This window comes from Ciconia boyciana, chromosome 2 (assembly GCF_034638445.1).
Source record: "Ciconia boyciana chromosome 2, ASM3463844v1, whole genome shotgun sequence".
Classification (NCBI taxonomy): domain Eukaryota; kingdom Metazoa; phylum Chordata; class Aves; order Ciconiiformes; family Ciconiidae; genus Ciconia; species Ciconia boyciana.
In genome coordinates, this window is record NC_132935.1 from 106,164,379 (window position 1) to 106,177,950 (window position 13,572).

The 13,572-nt window shown below is 40.3% G+C and overlaps 1 protein-coding gene across 6 annotated transcripts in view; it reads right to left on the reverse strand.

Moving 5' to 3' along the window:
- HECW1 (HECT, C2 and WW domain containing E3 ubiquitin protein ligase 1) overlaps positions 1-13,572 on the reverse strand; it is a 271,082-nt gene that overhangs the window by 93,058 nt on the left and 164,452 nt on the right. For 4 of the 6 annotated variants that reach the window (XR_012041074.1, XM_072853420.1, XM_072853423.1 and 1 more), the window contains one exon: positions 12,859-12,937. Coding sequence is in view for 5 of the 6 variants with exons in the window: in XM_072853420.1 (XP_072709521.1) it covers positions 12,859-12,937 (79 nt within the window). In the remaining variant the exon portion in view is untranslated. The remainder of the gene's footprint in view (positions 1-12,858; positions 12,938-13,572) is intronic. The other 2 variants (XM_072853421.1, XM_072853425.1) reach the window with 1 other exon arrangement.

The window sequence follows — 13,572 nt, forward strand, 5'->3', positions numbered from 1 at the left end:
CTATTCCAGCACACAATTCATGTTGCAGATATTCAAAAGCTGTTGGACAGATGGTCCTGAAACAGACTGTATTTTAAGAATCTCATTCTTGTGACATTCTCTAACAATTAACCAAAAATAGAGGATATCACTACTAATAGCCTATTTGAAAGTACTTTGCTGACAGTATACATTGCCATGGTCCTAGCAACACTATTACACAAAGAAAATTATCTGGTTCAAACTGATAAGACTGACTTTTTTTTCTAAGTGTACAATCTCTATGTAACCAGCACGTATCTCATCTATCAACACTGCTGAAATCCTACATGGCAAACGCTTTTGCTTTGGAAGTTGTACTGTTAGAAATACATTCCAGAAATAGAAACCAAGATTGCAAAAGCACTATGAATGACAAGGCCCAGCAGTGTAATAGTGTCAGGCTGCTAACATATGAGAGGAGAGAAAGACCTCTGGGATCTTATTTTCTTTCTCTCTGATGTTTCCTCAAAAGATTCTGAAACTGAAATATTTATTGCTGTATATGTCTCTGATTTTTTTTCCTTCAAAGAGAGACTGCAGTATCTTTGGGTACCACTGTGCAAAGAAATGGTCTATTGATAGAAAAGAAAATAACTAGCACTATTATATATACTTATATATTATGTATCATAAAGAACATACATATTATGATGACCTACCAGCCTCTTTCCAGTTATGGGAATTAAGCACAGTTGTGAAGGTACTCCTACCCTTAGTTAGTAGTCTAATTTTTGTATTTGGATGAGAAAAAATAATTTAGCTAAGCACATAACAGGAAATTTTATTTGTGTCATGTTCTTGCTTAAATTGCATAATACAACAAATTTTGTAAAAATGTCAGTTAGAAACTTCAATTTTTAATGTCCAAAGGATGCATATGGATAGCAGAAATAGACTTCTCAAGGACAGGTACCTCAGTTATACTTACATATCTGTCCTGGTTTCGGCTAGGATAGAGTTAATTTTCTTCCTAGTAGCTGGTATAGTGCCATGTTCTGGATTTAGGATGAGAATAATGTTGATAGCACACTGATGTTTTAGTTGTTGCTAAGTAATGTTTACACTAGCCAAGGACTTCACAGCTTCCCATGCTCTGCCAGGTGCACAGCCATGATAGTGGATCCAAACTGGCCAAAGGGCTATTCCATACCATACGACATCATGATCAGTATAGAAGCCGGTGGGAGTTGGCTGGGGGGCAGCGATGGCTGCTTGGGAACTGGCTGGGCGTCAGTTGGTGGGTGGTGAGCGGATGTATCATTGGGCTTTTTTCCTGGGTTTTGTTTTTCTCTCTTTCTCTCTCATTTTCTTTTTCATTACTCCCCAATTATTAAACTGTTCTTATCTCAACCCATGAGTTTTCTTACTTTTGCTCTTCCAATTCTCTCCCTCATCCCACTGGGGGGGGGGGGTGTGTGTGAGCGAGCAGCTGTGTGATGCTTGGTTGCCAACTGAAGCTAAACCACAACAGTCCTTTTTGGTGCCCAACATGGGGCACGAAGGGTTTGAGATAATAACAGATTAACCAGAGTGTATTAAGGAATTTAGATCTGTTAATAGTTGTGGGTCACGATATTGATTCATCTGTTCTCGATATTGGTTTCTCTGATCTGCACCATGCTCATTTTTTTGCTGTATATGTTAAAGATCAGTGTTGTTGGTTTTTGCAGTTTGCTGTGCTCTGCAGTGATTAATGATGTTTTGCCTGGGAGATTTGTTATTAAAACACTGGCCTTGAGCTTAATTTGGTATCTGAGTTTTGTACTGAAGCCATTACTGTACTTCAGGTACCACCTCGTGGAGACAATTAGCAATTATATTTCTTCCTCTGAGAGGTTTTTTCATGGAGGAAATACAGAATGGCACCTTTGCTACCTTCTTCTATGATGTTTCCTCCTTCATTACAATAACTTTTCAGTATTTTGAACATCATTGGGTAGTTAAGATACTTCTGTTGGTATAATGCCTTGGAGACGGACGGAAAAGAGCTGTCCACCTTGCCCAGTCTTTCGGAGGACCCTTCTGTTGTGGGGTTGCTGAGCGTCAAAGGACAACAGGTGCCGATTGCTACCACAACAGTGCACTGGCGGCAATATCGTATCAAACAAGACTCCCTGATTCCCATCCATAAGCTGATTCGTTGACTGGAGAGCCAAGGAGTCATCAGCAAGACTTGCTCACCCTTTAACAGTCCCATGTGGCCAGTGAGAAAGTCTAATGGAGAGTGGAGACTAACAGTAGGCTACTGTGGCCTGAATGAAGTCACACCACTGCCAAGTGCTGCCGTGCTGGATGTGCTAGAACTTCAATAGGAACTGGAGTCAAAAGCAGCCAAATGGTATGCTACAATTGATATTGCTAATGCGTTCTTCTCAATCCCTTTGGCAGCAGAGTGCAGGCCACAGTTTGCTTTCACTTGGAGGAGTGTTCAGTACACTTGGAACCGACTGCCCCAGGGGTGGAAACACAGCCCTTCCATTTGCCATGGACTGATCCAGACAGCACTGGGACAGAGTGGAGCTCCAGAACATCTGCAATACATTGATGACATCATCATGTGGGGCAATACAGCAGAAGAAGTTTTTGAGAAAGGGAAGAAAATAGTCCAAATCCTCCTGAAAGCTAGTTTTGCCATAAAACAAAGTAAGGTCAAGGGACCTGCACAGGAGATCCAGTTTTCAGGAATAAAATGGCAAGATGGACGTCATCAGATCCCAATGGATGTGATTAACAAAATAACAGCCCTGTCTCCACCAACTAGCAAAAAGGAAACACAAGCTTTCTTAGGTGTTGTGGGTTTTTGGTGAACGCATATTCCAAATTACAGTCTGATCATAAGCCCTCTCTATCAAGTGACCCGGAAGAAGAATGATTTCAAATGGGGCCCTGAGCAATGACAAGCCTTTGAATAAATTAAATGGGAGATAGTTCATGCAGTAGCCCTTGGGCCAGTCTGGGCAGGGCAAGATATAAAGAACTTGCTCTACACCGCAGCAGGGGAGAATGGCCCTACCTGGAGCCTCTGGCAGAAAGCACCAGGGGACACTTGAGGTCGAGCCCTAGGGTTTTGGAGTCAGGGATACAGAGGATCCGAGACCCACTATACTCCAACTGAAAAAGAGATATTGGCAGCATATGAAGGGGTTTGAGCTGCTTTGGAAGTGGATGGTACTGAAGCACAGCTCCTCCTGGCACCCCGGCTGCCGGTGCTGGGCTGGATGTTCAAAGGGTCCCCCGTAGGGTGCCCTCTACACATCATGCAACTGATGCTATGTGGAGTAAGTGGGTTGCACTGATTACACAATGGGCTTGAATACGAAACCCCAGTTGCCCAGGAATCTTGTAAGTGATCATGGATCGGCCAGAAAGCAAAGATTTCAGAGTATCGCCAGAGGAGGAGGTGACATGTGCTGAGGAGGCCCCACTGTACAATAAACTATCGGAAAATGAGAAGCAATATGCCCTGTTCACTGATGAGTCCTGTCGTATTGTAGGAAAACATAGGAGATGGAAAGCTGCTGTATGGAGTCCTATACGACAAGTTGTAGAAACTGCTGAAGGAGAAGGTGAATCAAACCAATTTGCAGAAGTAAAGGCCATCCAGCTGGCTTTAGACATTGCTGACTGAGAAAAGTGGCCAGTGCTCTACCTCTACACTGACTCATGGATGGTGGCAAATGCCCTGTGGGGGTGGTTACAGCAATGGAAGCAGAGCAACTGGCAGCGCAGATGCAAACCCATCTGGGCTGCAGCATTGTGGCAAAACATTGCTGCCCGGGTAGAGAACCTGGTTGTAAAAGTACGTCATGTAGATGCTCACGTACCCAAGAGCTGGGCCACTGAGGAACATCAAAACAACCAGCAGGTGGGTCAGGCTACTAAGATTGAAATGGCTCAGGTGGATCTGGACTGGCAACATAAGGGTGAATTATTTATAGCTCGGTGGGCTCATGACACCTCAGGCCATCAAGGAAGAGATGCAACACATAGATGGACTCACGATCGAGGGGTGGACTTGACCATGGACACTATTGCACAGGTTATCCATGAATGTGAAACATGTGCTGCAATCAAGCAAGCCAGCAGTTAAAGCCTCTCTGGTATGGACGACGATGGCTGAAATATAAACATGGGGAGGCCTGGCAGATCAATTATATCACACTCCCACCAGCACCAGCCTCCGGGAAAATCAAACGATACAATGGACTGTTAAAGACTACACTGCGAGCAATGGGTGGTGGGACATTCAAACATTGGGATACACATTTAGCAAAGGCCATCTGGTTAGTTAACACTAGGTGACCTGCCAATCGAGCTGGCCCTGCCCAATCAAAACTTTTACATACTGTAGAAGGGGATAAAGGCCCTGTAGTGCATGTAAAAAATATGCTGGGGAAGATAGTCTGGGTTACTCCTGCCTCAGGCAAAGGCAAACCCATTTGTGGGACTGCTTTTGCTCAAGGACCTGGGTGCACTTGGTAGGTAATGCAAAAGGATGGGGAATTCCAATGTGTACCTCAAGGGGATTTGATTTTGTATGAAAATAGCCAATGAACTGAATGGTATGATGTTAATTGCTATACAATACTGTATGTCATCACTTTTATGGTTGCTATATGCCATATTAACAGTATTACAGTAAGAATCACCCAGATTAATGAAGAATGAACTTTGATGAAACCGAGCAAAGTGCAGCAGTGATGGAACCAGAACTGGCTTCAGCATGCAACAATCCAACACCACACACCATCTCTCTTGCCCTGAAAGACTGTTATGACAGATGGAGCCCAAAGTCATGGACTAAATGAACTCAATGGACATTTTAGAGGGATGGCCCATACGCTAGGGGAATGATATCTGTGTATATATCAAAAGACAGGGAAAGTGGTGGTGATTAATTGGAATGTATTGGAAAGGGTAGGACCTGGGCATGACGTAGATGGTATAGAATAAGGGGTGGATACTGTCCTGGTTTTGGCTGGGATAGAGTTAATTTTCTTCCTAGTAGGTAATACAGTGCTGTGTTTTGGATTTAGCATGGGAATAATGTTGATAGCACGCTGATGTTTTAGTTGTTGCTAAGTAATGTTTACACTAGCCAAGGACTTCACAGCTTCCCATGCTCTGCAGGTGCACAAGAAGCTGGGAGGGGGCACAGCCAGGACAGTTGATCCAAACTGACCAAAGGGCTATTCCAGAAACTGGGGGGAGTTGACCAGGGGGCATCAATGGCTGCTTGGGAACTGGCTGGGCGTCAGTCAGTGGGTGGTGAGCAGTTGTATCACTTGTTTCTTTTTTCCCCTGGGTTTTGTTTCTCTCTCTCTCTTTTGTTGTTTTCCTTTTAATTACAATTTTTTTTTCCCAATTATGAAACTGTTCTTATCTCAACACACAAGTTTTCTTACTTTTGCTCTTCCGATTCTCTCCCCCATCCCACTGGAGGGGAGGGTGAGTGAGCGGCTGTGTGGTGCTTAGCTGCCGACTGAAGCTAAACCACGACAATATCTCACCACAAATTTTCAGCACTGTGAAACACAGAGAACCAGAAATACCAAAGATCTGAATAAAGCTACATGGGCACCTGCAGATATCCAGAAAAAGTCAATTTAATTTGAAGTGGAACATACAGATGCTGTAACTTGTTGTAACCAAAGGCTCAGGTACTCTCTTAGCACTGCTGTGTAACATCCCAACAGAAGAATCCCAACTATTCTGCTTCCCTAAATGAAAGTATTTCTCTCTTATCTGTATTGTCTTCAGAAAAAGGTTCTGAAGAGACTAAATATTTAAGTGATGGTTTAAGGTTAACTGAATTTAAATCTTTGGTGAAACCAATGAATTCCAGAAGGCATGGATGTGTCTTGCTGTACACTGTAGTTTTACCGTGTATTTCTTGGAAGCATACAACAAAATGCTACCAAGATAACTCATCTATGCTTTGCAAAGGTGTATTTTCATCCAGTCTCTTAAAAAAGTTATTAATATACCATATATCAGATTCCTATTTACTCATAAATCACACTTTAGCGTGAAAGAGGTTATATAGATCTATCAGTTTAATAATGTCAGGCCATCTCTCATGAAAGATGACAGAAGGAAGGAATCCAGGTGGAGACACAGCAACCACAGATTCTTTCACTGCTGCAGACTTTCAGTGATTGTAAGTACATGCATCCTAATCCAGCTATGCCCACTTCGTTGTACAAAAATGGCTTATACTAACTGCTGCCTGCTGCTGCCCCCAAGTGAATTATGAATTTGTTCCAACTTCAGGGCTTCCCTTCCATGTATGCTGATCTCTGGGTGTTTGGATGAGACCTAAGGAAGCTTTGCTCCAGGTCACTTGTATGCATGTAGCCTCTGTCCCTAACGTGTCTGCCTTGTAAAGGATCATTCTGCAAATCCATTTTCCATGCAGCATCACAAACTTTGGGGCACTGATGACTGGATAGTGATGGAGACTCTATTTTTGTGGCAATCTGGAAACTAGCATGTATTTATTGGCAAACCGTGGAACCACGTGGGGATATCAATTTTGACAGACACAGCTCGAACACATCTGTGTTTTACCATGTTTGATTTTGCCTCAATACAAGTAACTAAGCTTTCAAAAGGTCAGGGGAGAGGTATGATTTGTCCGTCACATTTTGTCATGCTCAGCAAGGAGATTCTCTGATGGTAATGATCAGCAAAACTATTGTGAAGATGGTATTTCAGGTCCCTGCAGACATAGCAAGGTACTAGTCTAGACCCATGCTTGTAGAAGCATGACAGAAAAGGATGGAAAATCAGAGCAAGATCCAGAGTCTGGAGCAGTCTGGTTTCTAAATTAATTACTTTTAGTCTGGTCATCAATCAGTTCTAAGTTTAAGAATTTAGAATTTGTTCTCCCCAAGGGATGAGAAGCTTTCACCAACAGCTTTGGAAGAACTTTCCTAGAAATAATAGTAAAGGATATTCTGTGCAGTTTATAAATGTGTCCCAAGAAGACTGAGTCCACCTAGTCTCTTGATGGTGCATAGTTTACTTCACTGAAGTAGACAGAGTTTACAAACCAGCAGAAGGGTCAAAGACCAATGAGTAGCAGAGCTACTAGTTTTGAGAAACCGATATTCATGATCTCATACAGTTGGCAAATTCCTTCCAACAAAGGACAGCAAGTACTTAATGTCCTTCATGTTTCCAAGCACCATCCAACTGATTTCAATAGATGACTTGCAGCTAGCTATATTGACACTTGTGGGAGAGATAATTAAGCCCCAGCAATTCTATGGTCAACTCACTGAATTCACATTTTTACTATTTAGTGTACTGGCCATGTGTTTTCAGAACCAGGAAATGATACATATTCCTTATGAGTCATCTGACCCTCTGAGAAGATGAAGACATCTTGAGTTAGACCAAACTTGCCCAGAACATACCTAAAAGCGTAACTAATGAGGGGTAACAGTTTTAAACAGAAGAGGGTAGATTTAGATTAGATACTAGGAAAAAATTCTTTACTGTGAGGGTGGTGAGACACTGGAACAGGTTGCCCAGAGCAGCTGTGGATGCCCCCTCCCTGGATGTGTTCAAGGCCAGGTTGGAGGAGGCTTTGAGCAACCTGATCTAGTGGAAGGTGTCCCTGCCCATCACAGCGGGGTTGGAACTAGATGATCTTTAAGGTTCCTTCCAACCCAAACCATTCTGTGAGTCTATGGTTCTACTGCAAAGTTACCAGGACACTGGAAAGACCAAAGGGTCACTGGAAAGACCACAGTCAATTTAGATTGTGATTTAGCTTGACGAATACCAAAATGGAATGTATTCTCTCTATGATCTGCTCATTAATGGCAGAAAGTAAAAATACTGTCATCTTACTGAGATCTTGATAGTTCATGTATCAAGGCACAATAAACCATCTTCATGGACATTAGGATGTCAATAGACAACTCCAACATTTCCCTTTAGTTTTCCTTTGTAAATTCCCAAAGAGCTGTGAACTTGGGTACTGACACTGAATAAATGTACTTTAACAGGACTGGTATCTGGGTTGACTACCAATGAGGTAAGGAAATTGCCAGGGTGCTAATACATCAGTGTTTCTTTTGTACACTGCACTTTGCAGAGCTTGATCAGAGCAAGTAGGACCTATCTTAGAGTGTAGCAGTTCAAATACTGAGCTGAGCTACCTAAGACATAGTGGTGGCTTCAAAGGAAGGAACAACAAAACTCCCTTGCTCAGGATTCAACAGGAGGCACATAGGTACTGCTTCTCAGCTATGGGCTTTTAAAGCAATAAACTTTCAACAGTAAGAGCATAGCAATATTGCATTGGCTTGGAAATGCCAATTTGGTTCATGCAGTGGTACATGATACTAAAATTTAATCTAAGGAAAGTGAGCACAGATTCACAGAAGTATTGCATCTGGTATTAGATTTCAAGAAGCAACTATTAAGGAATTTTAGAAATCAAACAGTAATGTGCAGTGATAGGAAGTCTTAAAATCCAACACAGCAAACCAATGCAGGGGAATTGAGAAAGATACTACATAATGTACAATAGATTACTGACTCGATCAGCTACTGAATGAGGTTCTGCAACTGGTGGTATGCAAGAGGTTAAATCAGATAATTAAAGTGGTTCTTTCTGCTCTCAGAAATCTACAGATCTATAGACAGACTCAATTTTCCTTTTAAAAAAGAATGTAAGAAAGAATTGTCTGGTGTAGTTGCACAAGGAGGTGTTTAAAGATCTGAGTTTAAAAAAAAAAAGACTAAGTGGAGCAGATAAGTCAAAACATTTCTGTCACATGAGGCTCCCAGGCAAAATATTAAAGACAGTGGAAAAGAGGAGAAAATAATTTTTCTAGCTGGAAATGCTACAAGGGAAAATGAAAGGGATTCTCATTTGTGTAAGGAAGGGGCAGCAGAGGGATCAGGAAGAAAATAGGTCTATTAATAAATGAAAAGGAGTGGAGAAATTAATTATTCAAAAATGGCTAAAAGACAGGCTACTTTTTAAATTGTCTTCATCAAGAAGGAAAACACAGAAAAAGTCTGAACAGCTAATGTGAACAGCTTGACAGAGTGAGGGGGAGTTTTTATCAGTGCAAGCGATTAAACACTGGAGCAAAGTACCATCTCTTGGTATCCTCAGATCCAGACTACACGCCTGTCTGTAAGATATGTCTGAGCCAAACTCACACAAAGCTCCACACCATGGAGCAAAGTGGCCTGTGTTATACAGGATAATGGAGTAGTTGAATTCAAAGCCCTTTGAGGCCTTTAAATGTGTTAGTCTAGAGCACTGCAGTACTTTGTAGGCACAGGTGTACTAGAGGTGGTAGAAAGTCACCTCACCTTCGTGCAAGCTCTGACAGGTAAGAAGAAGTCAAGGGATTAGTAACTCAGGTTTAAAAAGAATACATCTGGGCAAGTTAGCTTGAGTTGGGGAGCGCAGAAGAGGAGGCAGGTTTATAGCAATATTAAACAAACTAAATTTAGTGGGTAGAACTCCTGTTATAAAGTCAGTCACTAGAATTTCAAAAAAAGGTTGGAAGATAAAGCGTATGGTATATCTGCGTTCTGATCAAGCATTTCATGGTAACTACTGTTGTCAAAATGACCCTTAGTGGACCTAATACTATTTTCAGTTGTGATTTATACTCTGACTTCCATAAACTGACAACTGATGTTACCTGAATGTCTGGTCTGAAAGCCACACAAAAATAACTAACAACACTTCTCAGAGAGGTGTGATGAGGATAAATGCCTGAATGTTTGGGAAATATTTAGATCTTCTGGTCATTTGTTCCACAAGAACAATTGCAAATAAAGCGTGTTGCATACACATGAGATATACAAAATACTAAAGCTTGAAAAAAGTTATTTGATGCAACATATAGCTAGGAGGCATATCATGCAAACCTCATGATAACTCTTTCTAAATATACCAGCCAACAGAATGGTTTCAAGTTGCTTTCAGCAAATGCGTTATACTGCTGCTAAACCATGAACCTTCAGTGAAGTGGCTGGTATGTCTTGGGAGGCTTAGCACATTTCTTCTTTCTGTACTTCATGCGAGAGAGCTCTGACACTTTCAGCCGCCTTATCAGAAGTGTGACATTCAGTGGTAACAGCAGAAAAGTCATGACGGAAAGTACATACAAACTGGCTGCATAGCTTTCCTTAAAGACTGTATTTAATCTAGCTAAATTAGGCTTACAATATTTCTTTTGGTATTTTAAATAGTGAAAGCTATAATAATACGGTAATCATATAAACCATTAAGAAGCTTAATCATGGGAAATTATCTTCTTTGAGATCAGTGTTGCTAATGAACCTATTAATCTGAACTAACCTTTCACAGGACCAACTTCCAGTCTCCAAAGAAGCAAAAACAAAGAAAACAAACCCTTGCTGACATAATGCAAACTCTCAGCTATTTCTATTCTCAAGAAGCTAGCGATTTCCTTTTGCTCTGAAGCACCAGTTTATACTTTTTTCTTTTTCTGACATTTTTATTCAATCCAGAAATCTTTTCTCAGGTAAAACTTCCAGTGAAACCAGTTGGATTTTGTCCAAGCAAATACTCAATAAAACTACAGAAATAAAGCACTTTGTCACCAAGTTTTAGAAAGAAACTGTTTCTGCACACTTCATTTTAACATAGGGTCTCACTGGAGTGTCTAGGCAGTAGAGCATGCAATACAAGTCATCTGAAATGGACTGATGTTGTTCAGCATTTCTAGCGATTTGGCCTACTTCAAGATTTTTCCCTCCTATTCTAATAATTTTTTATTTTTAAAAATTGATATGGTGTAAGGTATAGCTCTTCTTGCATTCTTTAGATGATAAACTGCTTAGGGCACAATGGCTCTGTGTTGGTGCAGTGCCTAACGCAATGGTCCCCAGTCAGACTAACAGTGTTACACTTTTTTTTTTTAATAATTGCAACTAAATCAACCATAATTTGGAAACCTAACTTTTAAGTAATGACACCGAAGGTGACAGTATACCAAAATATAGATACTGAAAAGGAGAAGTCTGTATGAGCTGAAAGGACTCGTGACAATATTATTGCTGAGATAGTAGTGCAGACTACTATTGCTGAGATAGTAGTGCAAACGGAAAGGAATCCCAGTTCCTTGTGATGCCTCTGGAAGGCCTGGCTTGATTTGCATTTTATTAGCTAGCATAACAAATATCGGAATAGCAATTATTTTACTTTGAGAGAGACAACAACATTTTGTTGTTGTTGTTGACTAAATAAGAAGGTAATAAATAAATTCTTGTGATGTGTTAATCTGTTAATTTCAGAAAGACTGAAATTGAGCTATTTTGATATCAAAGATTTTTGATAAAATAATTGTGAGCTCAAAGCCTTTTAAATACCTGGCTGTGATGATGCTGTTAATATGGATGTGATATAAATGTAAATTAATTGCTTGTGAACCACTAGAATAAGATATCCCAAATGTACTACATGGTATGGTCTTCGTATACTTTGAATCAAGCTGTAAATTAGATAGTTTAGTTTATAAAAGGGCCCACTGAGACAACATTATTTAGCAGTCTCACAAATTATTACTCTTGACATCTCTTGGTCTACTAGACCAAAGAATCTGAGAGAATGAAAAAATGTTACTAATTCTGGGCAACATTTTTGGTGTAAGATTATTTAAGAACACTAAAAAATATTAACTCTACTTCTTTATTTCTGTTGAGCTAAACCGGTGGTTTTATCAAATTAATGTGACTGGGTGGGTGCCCAGTGTCCAACCCAGCAAAAATAAGTGATGTGTTAAAAGAGCCCTATCTAATGTCAGTCTAACGTGCCGTATAGCATATATAACCTCTCAAGAACCACACTGGCCACCTAATTTGGAAAAGCACTGACTTGCATGCTTAATATTAAAGAGATATGGAAGTCCTAGTTGCCTTTAACACAACTTAGAGGGAAGCTTGAAATAAATCATACAGCCAAACCAATTATATAATGCGATGCTTGTCCAAGTGTAGGACTTTATACAGAAAGGCCTACACTTGTAAAAAGTTTGAACTAGGATAACTCTTTTTTCTCTGTACTACTTCCTCAAAGAATTTCCAAGTCAAGTTCAGTATCTTTCTCTTTGTCTTCCAGGAACTAAAAAACATGGAAATCAAGTAGCAAGCATAAAACTCCAAAATGAGAACCTTGCTCACAACTACTCTCTTTTGACAAACTGACTTTTTCTATGGAAGTGATTTACAGACTATTTTTACCAAAGCCAGATCAAATGGTTTGTAGCTGCTTCATGGAACCATATTAAGCTTTTAAAACCTGCAGTGGCGTGCCAAATAATGAGGCTGAACATTCTTCAGAAAATTTAGAGGAGTGAGAGCAGTCTTCTGGCTCAAGAAATCTGAGAGTCACTGTTGAGCAATACAGACAAGCTTGTGCACCATGGCGCATGGATCTGCCTCAGGTCCAGACCAAGACTGTGGAACGTGCTCTCCAAGAAACAGAGGACTACCACAAATCACATTTTGCTCTGTAAGTAAAGCGCATGCCTTTCCCTGCTTTCCCTGACCTCCATATATAGCACCACATTTAATCGTGAACAGGAAAACCTAACGTGGCCCCAAAACTCTACTTGAACAAGACACTTCAGCATGTAACAGTCATTGAAGGAAGAGAGCAATAATCATAGATATTAGTTCTCTGTCTCAGTGTCACTTCTAGAGTGACAGGCAAAACCCCATGCATAAATATATATATATGTACATACATATATATATACACATGTACATGAAAGGTTTTAGTAACTTCAGTTTCCCTCTGGGCTTAAAACTTTCACATCAGCACTGACTTACCTGACAATGAAAAACTTATCAGTCTCCGACTTCCTTGTCCCTGGATTGAATCTTCATTGGTGATGCTTTTAAAAATCTGCTGGAAGAAAAATAATGGTGAGAGGGAGAGCAGTCTCCAATAACTCTTGAACAGATAAATTGCTTAGTAACTGTCTTTTTTACAGATTCTTAGTTTTACAACCAAGAATCAATTAGATGACCACTAATCAAAACGATGTTTTTTATCCAGGTAATAATTTAACCCCTAGTGGCCTAAGTCATCCCTTCCTGGAGGCTTTTCTGTAAGAAAACAGAATGATACAAAAATAGTACTGTAATTTTAATACAGCAGTTTCTCACCCAAAAAGGAACTGCACTTAAAAGTAGCGTGTAAGGATGAGAATGTGGTCTCACCTCTAAAAACAACTTCTGTCTTTATAACATCTTACTACTAGAGTAGAAAATCTTGTTCCAGAAAGTTTATTGCATACATGTAAGAAAGACTTCAGAGAGCTTACTAATACCCTGTGCAAAAAAAGTGAATTATGATAACAATAAGTGTTGAAGGTGATCTGGAAAAAAAAAAAAAAAAAAAAAATCAATAGCTGACCCTTTGTACTCCACCATTTAGGTTTTAATGTCAGTCTTTGGTTCAGCCAAGTTTATTGGTGGGCTGCTGTTATGCAAATTAGGACCCAGGCTACCTTCTGTCCGTGATCAGAACTGGGACGCAAG